Source organism: Scyliorhinus torazame, chromosome 2 (genome assembly GCF_047496885.1).
Source record: "Scyliorhinus torazame isolate Kashiwa2021f chromosome 2, sScyTor2.1, whole genome shotgun sequence".
In the NCBI taxonomy this organism is placed as follows: domain Eukaryota; kingdom Metazoa; phylum Chordata; class Chondrichthyes; order Carcharhiniformes; family Scyliorhinidae; genus Scyliorhinus; species Scyliorhinus torazame.
The window spans coordinates 67654404-67680966 of NC_092708.1; the positions used below are offsets into that span (position 1 = coordinate 67654404).

At 48.8% G+C, this 26563-nt stretch overlaps 1 protein-coding gene across 2 annotated transcripts in view; it reads right to left on the minus strand.

The window, feature by feature from the left end:
* Positions 1-26563, minus strand: part of thsd7ba (thrombospondin, type I, domain containing 7Ba) — a 1603431-nt gene that overhangs the window by 42279 nt on the left and 1534589 nt on the right. For both annotated transcript variants that reach the window (XM_072472193.1, XM_072472199.1), the window contains exon 26: positions 9747-9939. In XM_072472193.1, the coding sequence (XP_072328294.1) occupies positions 9747-9939 (193 nt within the window). The remainder of the gene's footprint in view (positions 1-9746; positions 9940-26563) is intronic.

The following is a 26563-nucleotide window of genomic DNA, read 5'->3' on the forward strand; positions in this document are numbered from 1 at the left end:
AGCGAGAGTGAGAAAAGCAGCCAGAAGGGCGAGATGAGAGGTGGAAGGAGCAGGGTAAAGCAGGGCCAGAACAGGGCAAGTACTGGGAGGGGAGCCACATGATGCACTATCAATACGATGAGGCGAGAGTAGAGAGTAATCGAGGCTTTATTAAGCAGAGATGTGTTGCCTCCTGCCGCTGCTACCGAAATGGCAGCAGCTCGGTGAGCACACACATTTATACTCCGCCTACTGGGCGGAGCCAGCAGGCAGGGATCTACCCCCGTATCTGTAGTACTGGAGCCTTACCGTATTACCTCTAATACACGTATTATACAAACAGTGGTGACGACCACACCACAGTACTAGCGAGGAAGGCCAACACAGGAGAGCAGAAAGGAAGGAGGGCCGCAGCGCACCTCTCAGGGGAGAGGGATCGCCTGGCACAAAGGAGGGCGGAGGACGGGGCAGTAGGGGGGGGAAGAACACGGGGGGGGGGGACAGAGGAATGGGGGGAGAGACGGGTTGGGGGGGTGCAAAACAATAAATAAGCAAAGGGAAGGTTGAGGTAGAGAAACAGAATGGACACTGGCCTCGGCAGGCATGGAGCAGGGCAAGGAACCAAGATGGCGTTGCGAACAGCCACTCGGGAGGGCATCAGAGTGAAGGGAGACTCCGGAGTGCAGGAGCGCATCCACGTGGCGTACACATAGTTGGCGGCCATGTTGGGTGCCCCCTGGACAAAGGGAAACCCCAGAGCGCTAGGGCTCGACCGCATGGTGAGAGCAGCAACCGTGGCCATTTTGGTCGGCCCCCTAACAAAGGGAAACCCCGGAGTGCAGGGGCTCATCCAACAAGTAAGTATGGGAATCCTCTATATCAGAGAGACCAAACGCAGGCTGGGTGATCGCTTTGCTGTGCATCTTCGGTCTGTGCGCATTCAGGACCCCGACCATCCTGTTGCTTGCCATTTTAACAAAAGACCCTGCTCCCATGCCCACATGTCTGTTCTTGGCCTGCTGCAATGTTCCAGTGAAGCTCAATGCAAACTGGAGGAACAACATCTCATCTTCCAGTTAGACACCCAGGTGAGCCAATCAACATACAGAACAGAACACGACCAATCACCAGACAGAACACCAGAGGGGGGCATCCAACTATAAAACACACTAGGCATCAGTACTCTGCCTCTTTCCACTGGTGACAACTGTAGTGACAGTCAGGGTGTACAAATCATTCAACGCCTTCTACACGTGGATCAGAACTAGCCTGGTCTAGATAGATAATGTTAGTTTACTTAGAGTAGTAGAGTCAACCCACAGGCAGCTGTGTGCTTCGTTTCTGAAATTCAATAAATCCTATTGAACCAACGCCTACGTTTGGTGGATGCTTGATCATTTAACTGCATCGTGTTACAGGCCGTGTTACCCCAGGGTGAATAACATGACATGATACCAGGAGTGGCTACTGTTTCTAAGTAATTTACCTTCAAAAATTCACTGACGGCCAGCAACTGCCTTCCAGCGGCATGGAAAAGATCCAGGCACCTCCACAGCTCCGGATCTCTGGGAATCTTGGCGCCAACTGGCGGGTCCTCAAGCAGAAATTCAGTCTATACCTTGAGGCCTCGGGCCTCGAAGGCGCATTCGATGCCCGTAAAATTGCGCTGCTACTGTCGACTGCGGGGGACCAGGCCATCCAAATCTTCAATTCGCTCACTTTTGCCGACGGCGAGGACAAGACCAAGTTCCAGACCGTCTTTGCCAAATTCGACAGTCACTGTGAGGTCGAGACGAACGAAAGCTTCTAGCGTTATGTCTTCCAGCAGCGCCTTCAGGGTAAGGATGAGCCTTTCCAGTCTTTTCTCACTCATCTTCGCATTCTAGCGCAATCCTGCAACTACGGTGACACTGCAGACTCCCTCATCAGGGATCAGACCGTGTTTGGTGCCCACTCCGATGCCCTCCGGGAGCAGCTCCTAAAAATAACAAATATAACCCTGCCAGTGGCCATCGAGGTGTGCAAAGTCCATGAACAGGCGAAAAGTCGCTATTCCCGCCTTAAGTCGGCAGAGCAGGACCAACTTGCCTCCCACGAGGCAGAGAGTGTACAGGCCATCGCCCGAATGCGGGGCCTGAGCATTAATGAAGGCGGCCATTTCGCGTGCTTTTCCCGGGGTCCCGTGCTTGCGCACCACGGTCGGGAGAACGAAGCGGCCGAAGACAACACTGCGCAGGTGCGAGCGGCGGCTGACCGCACTGCGCATGTGCAACGACGCACCGAGCGTCACGACGTCAACGTGATGACGTGCCCCAAATGCGGCACCGCCCATTTAAAGCGGCAATGCCCTGCAAGAGGCAGGCGATGTCTCAACTGCAAGATGCTTGGCCATTATGCGGCTTTGTGCAGGTCTGCACCTCCGATAGGGGGCCAGCGATCCCAGTTCCAACGCAGACGCGTTCGAAGTGTGCAGCAAGGGTGCTGGATTTGGAACCTGATCCCGTCACGGATCCAGAGGATGACTGCCCGGAGTCCCTATATCGAGTGGGTATCATCACCATGCATGACAAAGCCTCCTTGCATTCAGCAACACACACCCCCATCCTCAATGTGGATTATGGGGACGAGTGGCGTGCCACAGTACAAGGCAATGATTGTAGCATCCGGTTCAAGCTGGACACCGTGCTTCGGCCAATCTAATATCCCAAGCAGATCTTGCTCGTATCCAAAGGCAGCCAACAATTCTTCCGCCGGCCTGCCAGTTGCTCGACTACAATGGAAAAGCCATCACTGCGTTAGGGTCCTGTCACCTGCATGTATCCAAAAAGGCCCTCAAGTCCATGTTGCGGTTTGAGATCGTCAAGCCTGGCAAGGCTTCTCTGCTTGGTGCCCATGCATGCGAGCTGCTCCATCTCGCCCAGCTTGTACATGCCATGTCCTCTGCCAACAGCACTCTTCAGGCCGACATTGAGGAGCTACTCTTCCAATACCCGGATGTGTTCAGTGGGATGGGTACGCTGCCCTACCGCTATAAAATTTTGCTCAGGCCTGATGCCACGCCTGTCATCCATGTGCCACGCTGGGCGCCGGGGCCCCTAAAGGACCGTCTATAGGCGCAGCTGCAGGAGCTCCAAGACCAGGGAATAATATCCAAGGTGGCGGAACCAACTGACTGGGTCAGCTCGATGGTCTGTGTTAAGAAGCCCTCTGGAGAACTGCGCATTTGTATCGATCCCAAGGATCTGAACTGCAACATTATGAGGGAACACTACTCGATCCCGAAGCGGGAGGAGCTGACGAGTGAGATGGCACATGCCAAATTCTTTACAAAGCTGGATGCATCGCGTGGCTTCTGGCAGATACAACTGGACGAGTCCAGCAGGAAGCTCTGCATGTTTAATACACCCTTCGGCATGGCAGCAAGGTGGCGCAGTGGGTTAGCCCTGCTGCCTCACGATGCCAAGGTCCCAGGTTCGATCCCGGCTCTGGGTCACTGTCCGTGTAGAGTTTGCACATTCTCCCCGTGTTTGTGTGGGTTTCGCCCCCACAACCCAAAGATGTGCAGGGTAGGTGGATTGGCCACGTTAAATTGCCGCTTAATTGGAAAAATGAATTGGGTACTCTATCCTTCGGCAGATATTGCTACAACCGCATGCCATTTGGTATTGTTTCGACCTCCGAAATCTTTCATCGAATAATGGAGCAAATGCTAGAGGGCATTGACGGTGTGCGGGTTTATGTTGACGACATCATCATCTGGTCCACGACCCCGGAGGAACATATTTCTCGTCTGCAACAAGTTTTCAGGCGCATACATGCCAACGGCCTGAAATTAAATAAAACCAAATGCTCCTTTTGCATGTGGTCAATTAAGTTTCTGGGTGATCAGATCTCCCAGCAGGGCGTGCAACCGGACTCGGACAAAGTCAAGGCCATCAACACAGTGAAGACCCCAGAGGACAAGAAGGCGGTCCTACGCATCCTGATGATGGTAAATTTTTGGGGGAAGTTCATTCCCAACCTTGCGTCACACACCGCGGCCCTCAGGCACCTGGTGAAGAAGTCCACCACTTTCCAGTGTTTACCCGCACATCAAGCAGAGTGGGCTTGAGTTGAAAGCGAAGCTAACCACCGCTCCTGTTCTAGCTTTTTTTGACGCAGCTAGGGAAACTAAAATCTCCACAGACGCCAGCCAGGACAGCATTGGGGCAGTGCTCCTCCAGAAGGACAACACCTCGATCTGGGCCCCAATGGCCTACGTGTCAAGGGCCATGACTCCCACTGAGCAACGATATGCTCAAATAGAGAAAGAATGCCTGGGCCTACTCACTGACATCATGAAATTCCACGATTATGTCTATGGTCACCCGGCCTTTACAGTAGAGACGGACCACAGACCCCTAGTGCACATTATACACAAGGACATGGACCCAGGCTCCAGCGCATTCTCCTTCGACTCCGCAGGTATGATTTTGAACTGGTTTATACACCTAGAAAGGAGCTAATCATCGCGGATGCCCTGTCGCGTGCCATCACCTCACCATGTGAGCAGGTAGACGTCATACACAACATTGTGGCACGGGTGCAATTGTGTGCCAGCACCCTCCCGACATCCGACGAATGACTCATCATCATTCGAGAAGAGACCGCCAAGGACCCTCTTCTGCAGCGGGTCATACATCACCTCACGAATGGCTGGCAGAAAGGGCAATGCCCCCAATGCTATAATGTAAAGGATGACCTGACTGTTGTCAAGGGTATCCTCCTGAAATTGGATTGCATCGTCATTCCGCGCAGTCTCCAGAGCTTGGTGCTCACGCAGATACACGAGGGACACCTCGGTATTGAGAAGTGCAGGCGCAGGGCCCGGCAGGCTGTCTATTGGCTCGGCATCAATGAGGATATTTCAAACATGGTCCTCAATTGCGCGACCTGCCAGCGCTTCCAGCCTGCTTAGCCCAAAGAAACGCTCCAGCAGCACGGGATCGTGACCTCTCTGTGGTCTAAGGTCGGAGTTAACCTTTTTCACGCCAATGGGCGTGACTACATCCTGATAATTGATTACTTCTCCAGTTACCCTGAGGTAGTGAAACTGTCTGACCTAACATCCAGGACTGTCGTAAAGGCCTGCAAGGAGGCATTTGCCAGGTATGGAATCCCGCTCACGGTTATGAGCAACAATGGTCCCTGTTTCTATAGTCAAGAATGGTCCAACTTCGCAAAGCAATATCACTTCCAGCACATCACCTCGAGCCCGCATTACCCGCAATCTAATGGGAAGGTTGAAAAAGGGATCCACATCGTGAAGCAGATGCTCTGTAAGGCTTCGGACTTTAATCTTGCTCTTATGGCGTACAGGGCAACCTCTCTGTCCAACGGTATGTCTCCATCACAGCTCCTTATGAATCGTAACCTGCGGACGATTATTCCAGCCATTCATGTACCTGACCTGGATCATCTTCTAGTGCTGCAAAAAATGCAGCAGATCAGAACCTGGCAAAAGCTGATACACGATGCTCATGCTACTGATCTGCCTGAGCTCTCTCCGAAGGAAGCTGTTCGCGTCAAGTTGCCTGGTGGAGGCTGGTCAGCTCCAGCTGTTGTTGTTCGACAGGCTGCTCCCAGGTCGTTTGTGGTTCGCATGGCTGATGGTTCTATTGTCCGGCGCAACAGAAGGGCACTACGCAAACTTGCCTGCCCATCACCGGATCTCACGTTCCCAGATGTTGTTTTGCCTTATCCGGACACCTCGCTCCACAAGGCCACCAATCTGGCTGCATGCCAACCTGTCAAGACACCATCATCCCCGCCTCCACCTCTCAGGCGGTCTACAAGAATCCGACGACAGCCCCAATGACTGGACTTATAAATAGTTCCTTTGTATATATGCTGTTATATTTCTGCACGCTAGACACCTTACATGTGCATATCCATTCACTCACCAATTGCTGTATATAGTTACTTTTGTAAATATGCCGTATATGCTCTAAGCAGCCGACAAATCTTTTTAAAAAGGGGGGATGTCATAATAAGCACCCATGCACATCATGGGGTAAAAGCCGGCAGTGACAGACACCCAGGTAAGCCAATCAACATACAGAACAGAACACGACCAATCACCAGACAGAACACCAGAGGGGGCTTCCAACTATAAAACACACGAGGCATCAGCACTCTGCCTCTTTCCACTGGTGACAACTGTAGTGACAGTCAGGGTGTACAAATCATTCAACACCTTCTACACGTGGATCAGAGCTAGCCTGGTCCAGAGAGTTAATGTTAGTTTACTAAGAGTCGTAAAGAGTCAACCCACGGGCAGCTGTGTGCTTCGTTTCTGAAGTTCAATAAATCTTATTGAACCAACGCCTACGTTTGGTGGATGCTTGATCATTTAACTACATCGTGTTGCAGTCCGTGTTACCCCAGGGTGAATAACACGACAGTCATTAGCACCCGGTTTCCCTGGGTTTCTGTGGCTATGACTCATCCTTCATTCTCACTCCACAGTATAAATATTTCAGCTGAGGAGTCTCACAGGCAATTCCTCACTCCGAGTCATCATCAGACTCCTACATTGACCGGGGTTGCAGGCAATCAAGGACTCCCCAGCCTCAGCTGTTTAGGGAGGGGTTCCCTGATTCCACAGGGCATGTAGAGTGTCAATGGTGCTGTTGATCGCCTCCTGCGCCTGTGTCAGACCAGCTATGGTGCTGAATCCCATAACCCTCTCATCTTACTGGGCCTCCTCCAGGTCAAAATTCATAAAGTCAACAGAGTGCATCCATGACCTCCCAGATGCACTTATTGCCTGCAAGATGCTGCACAGGTCAACCATAGAGCTCTTTCAGAGGGTCGGTGCAGACTCGATTGGCCGAATGGCCTCCTTCTGCACGGTAGGGATTCTGAGGATAATTCGGAGGGAAGCCAAATATTAGTTTCCCGCTGGCAGGAAATTAGTTCGGAATTTTACGCTCACCACTTTTAATGGCAGGCTGACAGCAGATGAGGTTTCCTGCTAATCCCTGTCAAAGCCTATTTGCAACGGCATTGCCCCAGGTTCTCACCAATGCCATGAGATGCCACACTGCTCGGGGTGTAGCGTTCGTCTACTCACTGGTTCCCTCTGTGTTCTGGAAGGAATTCAGCAGGTCTCAGGCAGGACTACACTTTGAAACACAGACCAACATTGCGACCGGGACGGGGCGGGGGTGAGGGACAGGAGGACATGAGGAACCTTGGGCTATGGTGGGATTGGCGAGGTGGGGAAGAAGGATAGTAAGACATGGGTGGCAGTAGGCTTTGGTGGGGTTGGATGGGCGGGGGGGGGGGGGGGGGGGGGGGGGGGGGGAAGGGAGGGTAGGAGGGGGGGGGAGGCTGGGAGGGGGTGGCCCCAGCAAGATTCAAAAGATCATACCTGCCACAATCTATCCACAGGATGCCAATGCAGCATCTCATAGTCCTCAGCACAAAAATATATCAAGGTGACAAATGCCCTCAATAATAATGCTCATTGTTATTTGAAATTCATACTCGATGGCACTAGTCAGGCTGCTATATTTCTGGGGTTTGCAGCTATCTCAGGCTTCCCGAAAGTACAGGGTGCAATCGATTTCAAACATGTCGTTTTGAGAGCTCCATGCAGCAGTCCTATTGTTCATTAATTGGAAAAGATTCCACTCCCTGAATGTTCAACTAGTGTGTGATCATCAGAAGTACATCATGCACGTTTGTGTTGGGTACTCAGGGAGTTCCCATGACTCATGCATCCTGAGGCATTCCCAGGTGTCTCAAATAATCAAAGGGCCTCAGTAATAACAGGGCTGACTTCTTGGGGATAAAGGATACCCACTCAAACGATGGCTCATGACACCTATACGCCACTCTTGGAGTGCCTCTGAGGAGAGACAGAACGCACATAGGTCGGCATGATCCATCATCTTGCAGACCATTGGCATCCTGAAGATTCGCTTCTGACATTTGGACCACTCAGATGGGACTCTGCAGTACTCTACACACATGGTGTTCCATATAATCGTGATCTGTTGCGTGCTTTTGTTTGCCAGCATACTTTTTGGGCGGCATGGTGGCACAGTGGTTAACACTGTTGCTTCACAGCACCAGGGTACCAGATTTGATTCCCGCTTGGGTCACTGTCCATGCGGAGTCTGCATGTTCTCCCCGTGTCCACGTGGGTTTCCTCCGGGTGCTCCGGTTTCCTCCCACAAGTCCCAAAAGACGTGGTTGTTAGGTGAATTGAACATTCTGAATTCACCCTCAGTGTGCCCGAACAGACGCCGGAATGTGGCGACTAGAGGCTTTTCACAGAAACTTCTAATGCAGTGTTAAAGTAAGCCTATTGTGACAATAATAAAGATTATTATTATTTCACAAATGTGGTGCAATCACAGAATCAAATCCAATGTTGGCCACTATGTTCTGCATTTTACATGCGTGGTCTGGTTGGGGACAGCCTGTATTTTACACATTACGAACAGCGGAAGGGACATGCTGTTTGTTACGATCTGCATTATGGTCTACCATCACACTGACACTCAAATTTACATACCACAATGGGATGAAAATCTTCGACCAAATGTTTTTTTCAGCAATATGCAGCTTACTTTGATAAGCCCTCTTCAAACACAGTGTGGTGCAGCCACCTGGAAATCCATCCAGGACATTCAGGAATGGTGCTTTTCAGTGCAAAATGTACACACAGGATCAGCGGCCATTTTTCCTAGTGCCGGTGTTATAGGTGCAGTTTCGGCATAAACCCCAGGGTGCAGAACAGCGACAAAAAGCAGAATTCTTGGGTTTCCCAGGAATGCCCCCACAGAAATGCCCATAACCTAGTTGTGCATGATTATAGGAGCGGGCAGAATAAGCTTCTTCCCCCCAGTGTAGCACCATTACTTTTATCCAGTGATTTGGAAACCCCTCAATTCCATGTTTCATCCCACATTGCGGTCCCCAATTGGAGTTGTGCCCTTGTTTCACTGCCTTGGATCTTAGAGTTTGTTTCTAAAAATATCTTAGTTTTAGATGAGCTGTTCACTTATGCTGTGCAAAGGAAGATAATGAGCGCCAGGAGAGACAGGTTAAATTCTGTTGGATGCTTCAGTTGTAGGTTGGCTGCTTTGTGCCATCAAACTCAATAACTCCTCTGAAACAGTCTGCCCAATTACATTGTCAAGCCTCATATTTTTAACAATAATTGCTCATTTAAAGTAATAGAAAGATGTAAATAAATTAAAATGTTATTGGGAAGTATTTCTGTCACATTTTAAAAGTCTAGTAAATATCACATACGCTCCATGGATATATGCAGCTAACGATGTTAGTTTACCAGTACAGTGTATGGGCTATTTCCTGATATTCACTCCCTGTACAACATAAATCTGCAGGATAGACTAGCTGAATATTTTAAACAAGTAACAACAGAGAACTAGGTTATTCAGCAAAACTAATCATGATGATGACCAGAACATTCCGGCCTTTGACGCTGACGACCCCCCCCCCCCCCCCCCCCCACAGCATGTTTCCCGGCGGCGAGGGGTGCATTCAACGGGCCAGCCAATGGCGGGCCGCCTCCCACAGCGGGTAGCGCACAATTTCCCGCTTGACGTTTGGACGCCATCTCCACCGTTCCCATTTTTCCCCCTTTCTCCAACCACCCACTTAGTCTATCCTTAAATGTAAACAGGCCTCAATTACCAACTGCAGTGATAACAGCTTTCCCTCCCACTTACTTATAATACAATTCTTACCAGGATCAAAAGGGTCAATGGACCAGCCTTTAAAAAATGCCTGAAATTTTGAGTTGCCCAGCTTGTTCTTCCCCACACTCGTCTTAACATCAGCTTTCTTCTCCTCTCGTCCTGGGATTTTCGTGCAGTAGTCAAGGAATCCATAAGGAGTCATTACTTCCACGTAACCTTTCTCGCAGCCACACACACCTCCCTGAGGATTGATTACAATACAGTCAGTTATTTAAAAGGACAAGGAAATAGATTTATAATAAACTGGGAGCAGACAGGGGCTGGTTTAGCACACTGGGCTAAATCACTGGCTTTTAAAGCAGACCAAGACAAGCCAGCAGCACGGTTCAATTCCCGTACCAGCCTCCCCGAACAGGTGCCGGAATGTGGCTTTTCACAGTAACTTCATTGAAGCCTACTTGTGACAATAAGCAATTTTTATTTCATTTTTCATTTTCACACAGACCTCCTTCCGTAAAATCATTAGTAAAGTAATGCAAAAGATTCAGAGATAGATTTAACTCCCTCATATTTTTCCAGTGTTAATATCATAGAATCATAGAATCTACGACACGGAGACAGGCGTTTCGGCCCAAACTGGTCCATGCCAACCAAAATGCCCATCTAAGTTAACACACTTGCCGGCATTTGGCCCAAATCCCTCTAAACCTTTCCTATCCATGTATCTGTCTAACAACTTCCTCCAGCAGCTCATTCTGTGTAAAAAAGTTGCTCCTCTGGTTCCCATTAATTCTTTCCCCTCTTAACTTAAACCTATGCCTTCTAGTTCTTGATTCCCCAACCCTGGGAAAAAGACTGAGTGCATTCACCCTATCCATGTCTTTCATGATTTTATACAACCCTATTAGATAACAACCCAGTCTCCGATGCCCCAAAGAAAAAAGACCTAGCCTGTCCATTTTCTCCCTATAACTCAGTCCCTTGAGTCCTGGCAACATCCTTGTAAATCTCTTCTGCCCTCTCTCCAGTTTACTAACATCTTTCTTACAGCAAGGCGACCAAAGCTGAACACAATACTCCAGGTATCATCAACGTCCTGTAGAACTGCAACATAACTTCCCAACTTCTATACTCAATGCCCTGACTGAAGAAGGCCAGCATGCCAAAAGCCTTCTACGCTGTCTTCTCCACAGTTTAACATATGGTCTCTTTCTGATCATTCAGCTATTGCTGTACATAATACTCAAGTTATTAAATTGTTTCAATTAAACAAAATAAGGAAAAAAGGAAATTGAAAATTGTACGCTAACCAATTAACTGAGTTGCCGGATAATTGGATCAAGCTATTTAGAATTCAGAATGGAATGGATAATGAGTTTTCTTAGGAATAGAGCTTTGCTACAATTGAATCATAGAATTTAGAGTGCAGAAGGGGCCATTCGGACCATCGAGTCTACACCGGCCCCTGAAAGAGCACCCAACCTAAGCCCATACCTCCACCCTATCCCTGTAACCCAGCAACCCCACCTAACTTTTTTTTTGGACACTACCGGGCAATTTAGTCTGACCAATTCACCTTTCCTGCACATCATTGGACTGTGGGAGGAAACCAGAGCACCCGGAGGAAATCCACGCAGACACGGGGAGAACGTGCAGACACCGCACAGACAGTGACCCAAGCCGGGAATCAAACCCGGGTCCCTGGTGCTGTGAGGCAACAGTGCTAACCACTGTGCTACCATGCCCGTAGCGCCATGAAGTTCTCAAAGATAACATTGCAGGATGCTTATGGTGAATCAATGACTAACAAATTAGTCTTTCAAGACAATGTACTTAAAATTTTGCAACTCTGCTCCAGGTCACTATCAAAAAAGAAGCCACTTTATCTTCAAATGATAGTATTAGTTAACAAATCAACCGTTTTGGGAAATGTGCAAAATTCCTGTTGACTTGACTTGGTTTACATCACAGAAAGATCACACATGTAAGAAATATTGCTATTTAAGATCACAGTGGAAGGAGAAATGTGGATTGACAGCATGTGGAATGGAACAATTTGGGCAGCACGGTAGCATAGTGGTTAGCACAATTGCTTCACAGCTCCAGGGTCCCAGGTTCGATTCCCGGCTTGGGTCACTGTCTGTGCGGAGTCTGCACGTTCTCCCCGTGTGTGCGTGGGTTTCCTCCGAGTGCTCCGGTTTCCTCCTATATGCCAAAGATGTGCAGGTTAGGTCGATTGGCCATGCTAAATTGCTCTTAGTGTCCAAAATTGCCCTTAGTGTTGGGTGGGGTTACTGGGTTATGGGGATAGGGTGGGGGGGTGGGCTTGGGTAGGGTGCTCTTTCCAAGAGCCGGTGCAGACTCGATGGGCCCAATGGCCTCCTTCTGCACTGTAAATTCTATGAATAAGTCTAGGTTTGTGCCAGCAACAAGGCTTGGAAGAGCCCAATATTTCAATGCTTATCATTCCGTGTGTGCATGTTCTTCTGAGGTGACATTTAAAGAAACGGAAGCAGGATTCTCCGGTCCACAGCCGCGTATTTCTCGGCCGAGCGCCGTTCGCTGGCGGCGAGATTCCAGCGGGATCTTCCCGCCACTTGCCAATGGGATCTCCCATTGAAATCACCCCACGCCGCCAGGAAACCCACAGGTCGGCGGAAAAAGTGAATCGCAATGAACGGAGAATTCCAGCTCGGACTTCCTTGTCCAGAATTATAGAATCTCTACAGTGCAGAAGGAGGCCTTTCAACCCATTGAGTCTGCACTGTACCCTATCTAGGCTCACATCCTGACGCTATCTCCATAACTGAACTTAAGCTTTTGGACACTAAGGGCAATTTAGCACGGCCAATCCACCTAACCTGTACATCTTTGGACTGTGGGAGGAAACCAGAGCACCCGGAGGAAACCCACAAAGACATGGGGAGAAAGTGCAAACTTCACACAGTCCCCCAAGGCCGGAATTGAACCAGGTTCCCTGGCAGCAGTGCTAACCACTGCGCCACCGTGCCACCCATATATTTGAAGATCAGGTGGAAACTGTAAAGTCAACTGCTTTGCTCCATTGATTTTGACTCTTTGCAATAAAAAAGTCAAAACACTCCCACCAAACAACAAAACACATGTATTTACAGTGTTAACAGTCAGGAAAAAGGGAAGTGCCATTGGGCCAATGCCATAATGTATAATCAGATAAGAAAATTCAAGACTTGACAACAGTCTTCTCAACTGCTGCAAAAACAAGCCAGGTCAAACAATTAAGTTAACTTCAAAAAGGAAATGGAAAACATTTTAGAAAATGAAAATGTTACTACCATAGTGCATAGGTTCTAATGGCTTCAAATTTAATCTGGGATATTCTTGGCATTATGGACGAATAAAGAGGTTGAGAAGGATGGAGGTTGGTTATGTGTGGGGTGAAGTGGAGAGAGGACAATAAGGGATGGGTGAATGGGATGAGAAGATGAAGGAGTGAGGGGAAGAGAGGTGAGCAAACTGGGGCAGTGGGTAAGTGGGGGGATGGGTGAGGGTGAAAACAAGTTACACTTGAACATACTACTGAGATACCCTTGAAGGTCTTCTAGAATAATTGAAATATTTTCTGAGGCCTTCCCAATGCAGTGTTTGCTGCAGATCCATCCAAGGGCCTAATATTTATAAAAAGAAAATCAGCCATGATTGAATTGTGGAGTGGACTCGATGGGCCGAATGGCCAAATGGCCTTACTTCTGCTCCTATGTCTTATGGTCTTATAAGACAGACGTTGATAAAACAGGGCTGCACAGTAGCACAGTGGTTAGCACGGTTTCTTCATAGCTCCAGGGTCCCACGTTTGATTCCCGACTTGGGTTATTGTCTGTGCAGAGTCTGCACATTCTCCCTGCGTCAATGTGGGTTTCCTCCGGTGCCTCCAGTTTCCTCCCACAGTCCAAAGATATGCAGGTTAGGTGGATTGGTCATGTTAAATTGCCCTTAAGAGTCCAAAAAAGGTTAGGTGGGCGTTACTGGGTTTTGGGGATAGGGTGGAGGTGTGGGCTTAATTAGGTTGCCCTGTCCAAGGGCCGATGCAGCGTCGATGGGCAGAATGGCCTCCTTCTGCACTGTAAGTTCTATGATTCTCTGATTCAGGTTGATGTATTTGTGAGTGAACATAGAACATAGAACAATACAGCGCAGTACAGGCCCTTCGGCCCACGATGTTGCACCGAAACAAAAGCCATCTAACCTACACTATGCCATTATCATCCATATGTTTATCCAATAAACTTTTAAATGCCCTCAATGTTGGCGAGTTCACTACTGTAGCAGGTAGGGCATTCCACGGCCTCACTACTCTTTGCGTAAAGAACCTACCTCTGACCTCTGTCCTATATCTATTACCCCTCAGTTTAAAGTTATGTCCCCTCGTGCCAGCCATATCCATCCGCGGGAGAAGGCACTCACTGTCCACCCTATCCAACCCCCTGATCATTTTGTATGCCTCTATTAAGTCTCCTCTTAACCTTCTTCTCTCCAACGAAAACAACCTCAAGTCCGTCAGCCTTTCCTCATAAGATTTTCCCTCCATACCAGGCAACATCCTGGTAAATCTCCTCTGCACCCGCTCCAAAGCCTCCACGTCCTTCCTATAATGCGGTGACCAGAACTGTACGCAATACTCCAAATGCGGCCGGACCAGAGTTCTGTACAGCTGCAACATGACCTCCCGACTCCGGAACGCAATCCCTCTACCAATAAAGGCCAACACTCCATAGGCCTTCTTCACAACCCTATCAACCTGGGTGGCAACTTTCAGGGATCTATGTACATGGACACCTAGATCCCTCTGCTCAGCCACACTTTCAAGAACTTTACCATTAGCCAAATATTCCGCATTCCTGTTATTCCTTCCAAAGTGAATCACCTCACACTTCTCTACATTAAACTCCATTTGCCACCTCTCAGCCCAGCTCTGCAGCTTATCTATATCCCTCTGTAACCTGCTACATCCTTCCACACTATCGACAACACCACCGACTTTAGTATCATCTGCAAATTTACTCACCCACCCTTCTGTGCCTTCCTCTAGGTCATTGATAAAAATGACAAACAGCAACGGCCCCAGAACAGATCCTTGTGGTACTCCACTTGTGACTGTACTCCATTCTGAACATTTCCCATCAACCACCACCCTCTGTCTTCTTTCAGCTAGCCAATTTCTGATCCACATCTCTAAATCACCCTTAATCCCCAGCCTCCGTATTTTTTGCAATAGCCTACCGTGGGGAACCTTATCAAACGCTTTGCTGAAATCCATATACACCACATCAACTGCTCTACCCTCGTCTACCTGTTCAGTCACCTTCTCAAAGAACTCAATAAGGTTTGTGAGGCATGACCTACCCTTCACAAAGCCATGCTGACTATCCCTGATCATATCATTCCTATCTAGATGATTATAAATCTTGTCCCTTATAATCCCCTCCAAGACTTTACCCACTACAGACGTGAGGCTCACCGGTCTATAGTTGCCGGGGTTGTCTCTGCTCCCCTTTTTGAACAAAGGGACCACATTTGCTGTCCTCCAGTCCTCTGGCACTATTCCTGTAGCCAATGATGACATAAAAATCAAAGCCAAAGGTCCAGCAATCTCTTCCCTGGCCTCCCATAGAATCCTAGGATAAATCCCATCAGGTCCCGGGGACTTATCTATTTTCAGCCTGTCCAGAATTGCCAACACCTCTTCCCTACGTACCTCAATGCCATCTATTCTATTAGCCTGGGGCTCAGCATTCTCCTCCACAACATTATCTTTTTCCTGAGTGAATACTGACGAAAAATATTCATTTAGTATCTCGCCTGTCTCTTCAGACTCCACACACAATTTCCCATCCCTGTCCTTGACTGGTCCTACTCTTTCCCTAGTCATTCGCTTATTCCTGACATACCTATAGAAAGCTTTTGGGTTTTCCTTGATCCTTCCTGCCAAATACTTCTCATGTCCCCTCCTTGCTCGTCTTAGCTCTCTCTTTAGATCCTTCCTCGCTACCTTGTAACTATCCATCGCCCCAACCGAAACTTCACACTTCATCTTCACATAGGCCTCCTTCTTCCTCTTAACAAGAGATTCCACTTCCCTGGTAAACCACGGTTCCCTCGCTCGACGCCTTCCTCCCTGTCTGACCGGTACATACTTATCAAGAACACGCAGTAGCTGATCCTTGAACAAGCCCCACTTATCCAGTGTGCCCAACACTTGCAGCCTACTTCTCCACCTTATCCCCCCCAAGTCACGTCTAATGGCATCATAATTGCCCTTCCCCCAGCTATAACTCTTGCCCTGCGGTGTATACTTATCCCTTTCCATCATTAACGTAAACGTCACCGAATTGTGGTCACTGTCCCCAAAGTGCTCTCGTACCTCCAAATCCAACACCTGGCCTGGTTCATTACCCAAAACCAAATCCAACGTGGCCTCGCCTCTTGTTGGCCTGTCAACATATTGTTTCAGGAAACCCTCCTGCACACACTGTACAAAAAACGACCCATCTATTGTACTCAAACTATATCTTTTCCAGTCAATATTTGGAAAGTTAAAGTCTCCCATAATAACTACCCTGTTACTTTCGCTCATATCCAGAATCATCTTCGCCATCCTTTCCTCTACATCCCTAGAACTATTAGGAGGCCTATAAAAAACTCCCAACAGGGTGACCTCTCCTTTCCTGTTTCTAACTTCAGCCAATACTACCTCGGAAGAAGAGTCCCCATCTAGCATCCTCTCCGCCACCGTAATACTGCTCTTGACTAGCAGCGCCACACCTCCCCCTCTTTTGCCTCCTTCTCTGAGCTTACTAAAACACCTAAACCCCGGAACCTGCAACATCCATTCCTGTCCCTGCTCTATCCATGTCTCCGAAATGGCCACAACATCGAAGTCCCAGGTACCAACCCACGCTGCCAGTTCCCCTACCTTGTTTCGTATACTCCTGGCATTGAAGTAGACACACTTCAAACCACCTACCTGAACGCTGGCCCCCTCCTGCGACGTCAAATCTGTGCTCCTGACCTCTATACTCTCATTCTCCCTTACCCTAAAACTACAATCCAGGTTCCCATGCCCCTGCTGCATTAGTTTAAACCCCCCCAAAGAGCACTAACTAATCTCCCCCCCAGGATATTTGTGCCCCTCAGGTTCAGATGTAGACCATCCTGTCTGTAGAGGTCCCACCTTCCCCAGAAAGAGCCCCAGTTATCCAAAAATCTGAAACCCTCCCGCCTGCACCATCCCTGTAGCCACGTGTTTAAATGCTCTCTCTCCCTATTCCTCATCTCACTATCACGTGGCACGGGCAACAACCCAGAGATAACAACTCTGTTTGTTCTAGTTCTGAGCTTCCATCCTAGCTCCCTGAAAGCCTGCCTGACATCCTTGTCCCCTTTCCTACCTATGTCGTTGGTGCCAATGTGGACCACGACTTGGGGCTGCTCCCCCTCCCCCCTAAGGACCCGGAAAACACGATCTGAGACATCACGTACCCTTGCACCTGGGAGGCAACATACCAAACGTGAGTCTCTCACGCTCCCACAAAATCTCCTATCTGTGCCCCTGACTATAGAGTCCCCAATTACTAATGCTCTGCTCCTCTCCCCCCTTCCCTTCTGAGCAACAGGGACAGACTCCGTGCCAGAGGCCCGTACCCCATGGCTTACCCCTGGTAAGTCGTCCCCCCCACAAGTATCCAAAGCGGTATACTTGTTTCTCAGGGGAACGACCGCAGGGGATCCCTGCACTGACTGTTTTTTCCCAGTCCCTCTTACAGTTACCCACCTATCTCCAATCTTTGGTGTAACTAATTCCCTGAAGCTGCTATCTATGACCCCTTCTGCCTCCCGAATGATCCGAAGTTCTTCCAACTCCAGCTCCAGTTCCCTAACTCGGTCTTGGAGGAGCTGGAGATGGCAGCACTTCCTGCAGGTAAAATCAGCAGGGACACTAACTGCATCCCTCACCTCAAACATCCTGCAGGAGGAACATTGTACTCCCTTCCCTGCCATTCCTCCAACTTTCTACCAAGATCTGGCTAACAACTAAATTAAATTTTTATAAAAAATAATAATAATATAATAAAAATAAAAATATGGTACTTACCTCAGACCAATGGGTTTTATTATTAGGTTAGAGGAGGAGGGCGGGTGGGAGACACTACACGTGTAGTGTCTCGGGTTTCCTCTCCACCAGAATTTATTGGTGAGGGTCTTCCCAGACGTCCGCGGGTCGACTTCCTGATCCCGCCTAAAAAACTAATTTAAAGAAAAGAGAAAAGAGAAAAAGTCTCAGCTCCTGCTGAAACTGACTCACCACTCACCAGCTGCTCTCACGCCGCCGAAATCGACTGGCCTGCCCCTGCAAAGAGAAGTGCTTTTAAAGGTTGACTTACCTCCCAGCACCCTCCTTCCGCAATGCTCCCGCTGAAACTGACTAACCAGCTGCTCTCACGCCGCCGAAATCGACTGGCCTGCCCCTGCAAAGAGAAGTGCTTTTAAAGGTTGACTTACCTCCCAGCACCCTCCTTCCGCAATGCTCCCGCTGAAACTGACTAACCAGCTGCTCTCACGCCGCCGAAATCGACTGGCCTGCCCCTGCAAAGAGAAGTGCTTTTAAAGGTTGACTTACCTCCCAGCACCCTCCTTCCGCAATGCTCCCGCTGAAACTGACTAACCAGCTGCTCTCACGCCGCCGAAATCGACTGGCCTGCCCCTGCAAAGAGAAGTGCTTTTAAAGGTTGACTTACCTCCCAGCACCCTCCTTCCGCAATGCTCCCGCTGAAACTGACTAACCAGCTGCTCTCACGCCGCCGAAATCGACTGGCCTGCCCCTGCAAAGAGAAGTGCTTTTAAAGGTTGACTTACCTCCCAGCACCCTCCTTCCGCAATGCTCCCGCTGAAACTGACTAACCAGCTGCTCTCACGCCGCCGAAATCGACTGGCCTGCCCCTGCAAAGAGAAGTGCTTTTAAAGGTTGACTTACCTCCCAGCACCCTCCTTCCGCAATGCTCCCGCTGAAACTGACTAACCAGCTGCTCTCACGCCGCCGAAATCGACTGGCCTGCCCCTGCAAAGAGAAGTGCTTTTAAAGGTTGACTTACCTCCCAGCACCCTCCTTCCGCAATGCTCCCGCTGAAACTGACTAACCAGCTGCTCTCACGCCGCCGAAATCGACTGGCCTGCCCCTGCAAAGAGAAGTGCTTTTAAAGGTTGACTTACCTCCCAGCACCCTCCTTCCGCAATGCTCCCGCTGAAACTGACTAACCATCTGCTCTCACGCCGCCGAAATCGACTGGCCTGCCCCTGCAAGGAGAAGTGCTTTTAAAGGTTGACTTACCTCCAAGCACCCTCCTTCCGCAATGCTCCCGCTGAAACTGACTAACCAGCTGCTCTCACGCCGCCAAAATCGACTAGAATGAAGGGGAGTGGGGGTGGAGTTTGGCCTTTTAACTTGCCTGATCTGGATTTGGCTGTCTCTGCTGCTGTCTCAGGTCTGCTGACGTGGGGGGAAAATCAAGCCTCAAGGCCAATTTAGGCTCTGGGGAATGGAAAATTGTGCTGCTCGGTGATGTGTTAGGCAGGTGGGTTCGATGTGGACTGCACTCGATGCAGGGAAGCTAGAAACAGACGTCTAACACTGGAGAAGATCCAACACTGGTTTATTCAACGATAGAACTGATATACATATTCAGCTGTGAGTCGACACTATACTGAACTGACTGGAGACTTGTAGTAGCCTGACCAGACTTACTAGCTACCGCATGGTGTTTGCACTTGCTAGCTCGTGGACTCTGACTGTCTCAGTGGCTGGGTCCAGAGAGAACGGGAAATCTAGTGCCCTCTGGCTTTATAGTGGTAGTGTCCTGTCTGGTGATTGGCTGCCCTGTGTTGTGTGCTTACTGGTCATCCTGTGTGTCAATCACTGCCTGTCTGCATCTCATTATATACATGAGTGGATATTATGACATCTCCCCCCCTTTTTTTTAAGATAAATAAATACTAAGGTGTGCGTGCGTATATGAGGATATATACATATATGCCTGACTATATACAAAAGGTGTCTAAATGAATGTATATACATAGGAAGGTGTCGATAGTGCAGATACATGGCAAACAAAACAATATTTACAGAGGTTAAATCGATGAAGTCACAAAATGTACAAAAGTTCAGTCTACAGATTCAGTCTTTGTGGTGGGCGACAAATTCTTGTCGATCGCCGCAGAGGTGAATCAGGAGCCGCCTGTACATGGATAGGGGGGTTCGCTGCCATTGCGGTGGTCGCATGGACTGGCAGGATTGCTGGTAGATCGGTGGCTTCGTGGCAGGGTACGTCCGGAGGAAGCACGGTAGGCGGCGGGGCACTTTGGTCAGGTAGCGGGCGTGGAAATCTTCGCAGTGCCCATCTGTTGCGCCGTAGCAGGGAGCCATCAGCCATGCAGACAAGGAACGATCTTGGGGCCACTTGTTTGATCACAGCAGCTGTGGCTGACCAGCCGCCCTCAGGCAACTGGACACAAACATGATCAGTTGGGGCCAGCTCGGGTAGATCCGTGGCATGAGCATCTTATGTGGCCTTCTGTTGGGCACATGACTGCTGTATTTTCTGTAAGTCCGTGAGGTGGTCAAGGTCTGGAACATGGATGGCGGAGACTGTGGTCCTCAGAGTGCGATTCATGAGCATCTGTGCTGGAGACAACCCAGTGGACAGTGGGGTTGCCCTGTATGCCAGCATCGCCAGGTTGAAGTCGGAGCCTGAGTCTGCAGCTTTGCACAGCAAACACTTTACAATATGGACCCCTTTCTCGGCCTTCCCGTTTGACTGCGGGTAGTGGGAACTGGAGGTTACATGACGGAAGTTGTAGGACTGTGCAAAATCAGACCATTCCTGGCTGTAAAAGCAAGGGTCGTTGTCGTTCATTACCGTAAGCGGAATCCCATGCCTGGCGAACGTTTCTTGCAGGCTTTGATTACTGCCTTCGACGTGAGGTCGGACAGTTTCACCACTTCTGGGTAACTGGAGAAGTAGTCGACCAGGAGTACAAGTTCAAAGTCATAGCGGCGTAGCTTAAGACGAATTCGCTGTAACCGAAGTGTCATGTCATTTAAATTCTTCTGGATTATATGGACTAGAGGCCTGTGGTCCGTTTCTACCGTGAATTTTGGCAGGCCGCAAACGTAGTCGTGAAACTTGACTATCCCTGTCAGGAGGCCCAGACACTCCTTCTCAATCTGAGCGTACCGTTGCTCAGTGGGCGTCATGGCCCTGGAGGCATATGCCACTGGAGCCCAGGACGAGGAGTCATCTCGCTGAAGGAGCACCGCCCCAATGCCGTCCTGGCTTGCATCAGTCGATATCTTGGTTTCCTTGGTTGGGTCGAAGAACGCTAGAAGCGGGGCTGTGGTGAGCTTTGCTTTCAGCTCACGCTATTCCTCTTCAATAGTGGGCAGCCACTGGAATTCCGTCGACTTCTTGACGAGATGGTGGAGGGCCGTAGTGTGGGATGCCATATTGGGAATGAATTTCCCGAGGAAGTTGACCATCCCGAGGAAGCGGAGGACCACGTTCTTGTTCTCCGGGGTCTTCATGGCGTTGATCGCCGAGACCTTGTCGGCATCTGGCCGCACGCCCTGCTGCAAGATGTGGTCACCCAGGAACTTAATATCCGATTGACCAAATGAGCACTTGGCCCTGTTGAGCTGGAGACCATGTTCATGAATTCTCTGGAATACTTTCTTGAGGTGAGCGATGTGTTCCTGGGGGGTTGTGGACCAGATAAGCTAATGCCCTCTGGCTTTATAGTGGTAGTGTCCTGTCTGGTGATTGGCTGCACTGTGTTGTGTGCTTACTGGTCATCCTGTGTGTCAATCACTGCCTGTCTGCATCTCATTATATACATGAGTGGATATTATGACACTCGGCAGTCAACGGAATGTGACTCAGGTTCAGTCCTAGCTCCCGATTCCTCTCCGAGCCCCTGGGCTCTGATATTTTTGCATTTTATTTGAGGCAAACAGTCCACCACCTGCTCACTTTTCTATCCACACTCAGAATTCCTGAAGTGTTCTGGGCTGAACATCTCGCTCCCTGCACTGCCAATGCCCCAGCATTTATAAATTGACTGAATTCACAATATAATAATCTTTCTTATTGTCACAAGTAGGTTTACATTAACACTGCAATGAAGTTACTGTGAAAATCCCCTAGTCGCCGCATTCCAAAACCTGTTCGGGAGAATTCAGAATGTCCAAATTACCTAACAGCACGTCTTTTGGGACTTGTGCGAGGAAACTGGAGCTCCCGGAGGAATCCCAAGCAGACACGAGCAGAACGTGCAGACTCCGCACGGACAGTGGTCCAAGCCGGGAATCGAACCTGGGACCCTGTGAAGCAACAGTGCTAACCACTGTGCTACCATGCCGCCCTAAATATACGGCATGGCTGAACATATTCTTTTACTGGATGTGAGTGTCGTTGGCAAGGCTAGTATTTTTTCTCATCCCCAACTGCCTGTGAATTAAGTCGCCTGCGCAGCCATTTTAGAGGGCAGTTAAGAGTCAACCACAATGCTGTGGGTCTGAGGTCACAAACAGGCCAGACCAGGTAATGAAAGCAGATTTCCTACCTTTGGGGGTGGGGACTAGATTTGGTTCGGGTCTCAGAGGGAGAGCGTGTCGGGCCATGTCATGCCTGGAGGGCGGGGATGACCGTGGAGGGGGGGCATTGCAGGTGGAAGAGTGCACAGAGAGAATCAATGCCCTTATTGAGTGGGGGAATCTCATGGTTTGGGGAGTTACTGTCAGGGTGTGTGGTCTCTTGGGTTTGGGAGGGCCCTTTGGAAATCCTGCAGTGGGGATTAGTCTGTGGGGCGGGGGGGGTGGGGGGGGGGGGGTTTGGTCCCCTGGAGGATCAGGGAATGGAAGGAGATTCCTGGGGTTTGGTTGTATGGAGGTGACCCATGGGAGGTCATTCTGGGTCTGTGCAATGTTTATCCAGAAATTAAAAGAGGTTTTAATTATTGTAACTTTTTCTGGGTAACCATTGTTAGTCAATGGTTAGTCTCAGTCAAAACCATTCAAAGTTTACGATTTAAAGGGTTCCCTATGCAGCAAGTCATTGGGTAACCCTCTCCAATATGCCTGAGCTTGCAAGTTACGGCCCAATATTTGGCTGAGATTGGCCTGCAAATGTCTCTCTTGCCAATCTGTCCGAGACAGATGCATCTGTCCACAACAGTATCAGTAGGGGTGACCACCACAGAGGTTCAGGCAATTCACATTGACAGAACTCTTAGAACATCGAACGATACAGTGCAGTACAGGCCCTTCGGCCCACGATGTTGCACCGAAACAAAAGCCATCTAACCTACACTATGCCATTATCATCCATATGTTTATCCAATAAACTTTTAAATGCCCTCAATGTTGGCGAGTTCACTACTGTAGCAGGTAGGGCATTCCGCGGCCTCGCTACTCTTTGCGTAAAGAACCTACCTCTGACCTCTGTCCTATATCTATTACCCCTCAGTTTCAAGCTATGTCCCCTCATGCCAGCCATTTCCATCCGCGGGAGAAGGCTCTCACTGTCCACCCTATCTAACCCCCTGATCATTTTGTATGCCTCTATTAAGTCTCCTCTTAACCTTCTTCTCTCCAACGAAAACAACCTCAAGTCCATCAGCCTTTCCTCATAAGATTTTCCCTCCATACCAGGCAACATCCTGGTAAATCTCCTCTGCACCCGCTCCAAAGCCTCCACGTCCTTCCTATAATGCGGTGACCAGAACTGCACGCAATACTCCAAATGCGGCCGTACCAGAGTTCTGTACAGCTGCAACATGACCTCCTGGCTCCGGAACTCAATCCCTCTACCAATAAAGGCCAACACTCCATAGGCCTTCTTCACAACCCTATCAACCTGGGTGGCAACTTTCAGGGATCTATGTACATGGACACCTAGATCCCTCTGCTCATCCACACTTCCAAGAACTTTACCATTAGCCAAATATTCCGCATTCCTGTTATTCCTTCCAAAGTGAATCACCTCACACTTCTCTACATTAAACTCCATTTGCCACCTCTCAGCCCAGCTCTGCAGCTTATCTATATCCCTCTGTAACCTGCTACATCCTTCCACACTATGGACAACACCACCGACTTTAGTATCGTCTGCAAATTTACTCACCCACCCTCTTGTTCCTATTGTGTAGCACTGCCAGTATGCTAAATGGAATAGATTTCAAACTCAAAACTGAGCATCCACGAGGCACTTTGGACCATCAGCAACAGCAGAATTGTTTACATCTACAATCTGTAACCTCGTGGCCTAGCACATTCCGTACTTTTCCATTACCACCAACCTGGTTCAATGAAGAGTGCAGGAGCACATGCCAAGAGTAGCACCAAGCATACCGAAATATGAGCTGTCAATGTGGGCAGCATATAACACAGTGGTTAGCACAGTTGCTTCACAGCTCCAGGGTTCCAGGTTCGATTCCCAGCTTGGGTCACTGGCTGTGTGGAGTCCACCCGTTCGTCCCATGTCTGCGTGGGTTTCCTCCGGGCGCTCCGGTTTCCTCCCACAGTCCAAAGATGTGCAGGGTAGGTGTATTGGCCATGATAAAATTGCCGTTAGCGTCCAAAAGTGGTTAGGTAGGGTTGCTGGGTTATGGGGATGGGATGGAGGCGTAGGCTTGAGTGGGGTGCTCTTTCCAAGGGCCAGTGCAGACTTGATAGGCCGAGTGGCCTCCTTCTGCACTGTAAATTCTATGATGTGATGAAGCTATGCCACAGGATTATTTGCGTATCAAACAGCAGAAACAGTATGTGATAGACAGACCAATGGATCAGATCTGAGCGCTGCCTCATCCAGTCGTGAATGGGGGTGGACAATTTAAAAAAAAACAAATTTAGAGTACCTAATTAATTTTTTCCAATTAAGGGACAATTTAGCATTGCCAATCCTACCCTGTACCTACCCTGTACATCTTTGGGTTGGGGGGGCGAAACCCACGCAAACACGGGGAGAATGCGCAAACTGTACACGGACAGTGACCCAGAGACGGGATCGAACCTGGGACCTCGGCGCCATGAGGCAGCAGTGCTAACCACTGTGCCACCTGGAGGTGAACAATTAAACAACTAACTAGAGGAAAAAGCTCCCAAAATGTCCCCATTATCAATGATGAAGGAGCCCAGCAAATCAGTGCAAAACACAAAATTGCAGCATTTGCAGCCATCTTCAGCCAGAAGTGTTGAGTGGATGATCCACCTCGGCCACCTCCTGAGGTTCATGGCATCACAGATAATATTCTTCATACAATTCGATACACTCCACACGATATCAAGAAACAGCTGAAGGAACTGGAATCTGCAAAGTCTACAGGCACTGACAATATTCCGCCAATCGCACTGCAAGATGCGCTGTTCCAGTACAGTGACTGTACTGGCATCAACCCAGCAAAGCAGAAAACTGTCCAGATGTGTCCTGCCCACAAAAAAGCAGGACAAATCTAACCCAGAAAAGTACTGCCCAATCAACCTACTCATGATCATCAACAAAATGATGGGAAGTGTCACAAACAGTGCTATAAAGCGACACTTACTCAGCAATAACCTACCCAGTGACTCTCAGTTTGAGTTCTTCCAGGGCCATTCAGCTCGTGACCTCATTTCAGCCTTGGTCCAAACATGGACAGAAGAGCTGAACTCAAGATGTGAGGTGAGAGCGACTGCCCTTCAAATTAGTGCAGCATTTGACCAAGTGTGGCATCAAAGAGCCCTAGAAAAGCTGAAGGTAATGGGAAGCAAGGGTGAACACTCCACTGCATGAAATCATAAATATCGGGCACAAAAGAGGATAGTTGTGGTTGTTGGACAACAATCATCTCATCACTGGGACACCACTGCAGGATAATGTCCTAAACCTAACCATCTTCAGCTGCTTTGTCAATGATCTACCCTCCATTATAAGGTCAGAGACGTGATTGCATACTCAATGGTATTGCCATTACTGATTCCCCACTATCAACATCCTGGGGGTTACTGTTGACCATAAATCAAACTGGACCAATGCACAGTGAGATCCCGGGTTTGGAAGGTACAATCAAAAGAGCCTTGGTGAGTTGCTGCAGCACATCTTGTAGATGGTACTCACTGCTGCTACTGTGAATTGGTGGTGCAGGGTTTGGATGTTGAAGGTCGTGGATGGTGTGCCAATCAAGCGGGTGTTTTTCCCTGGCTGGTGTTAAGCTTCTTGGGTGTCATTAGAGCTGCACTCACCCAGGAAAATGGAGAGTTTTCAATTACGCTCAGGGGCATTGCCTTTTAGATGGTGGACTTGCATTGCGGTGTCAAGAGGTGAGATATGTTATATTATCTTACGTAATACATATATTACTCTTTTGAACCAGCCGAGTTGTTGAAATGAGCAATAGTCTTCTTGTAAAGATAAACTAACTTATTGAGTCACATAAATACATATTGTGAGTTCTTTTACTTAATACTCAACTAGTAAAATAAAGAAACAATTGTAGAGATAACTAATTAAATTATACAATACAATGCTTTGATAACTAAAAACTTCTTCTCACTGCAGCTTTACTATGGCTGTTCTCTCTGCACTCCTGATACACATTCTCCTAAGAAAGAGCGAGAAAACTATTCATATTGGTTCTGACAGTGAGACCTCCAGTGTTCAATTTCCTGTATTAGCATTACATATATTGATCATGTATATTGATATACAGAGATCACTACATTCTCCCCTTTTTTAACACTTTCTTGCAAATATTAAAATAAAATTTTACAAGTGAAATGCAGTGGTTACATAGTACAGCAA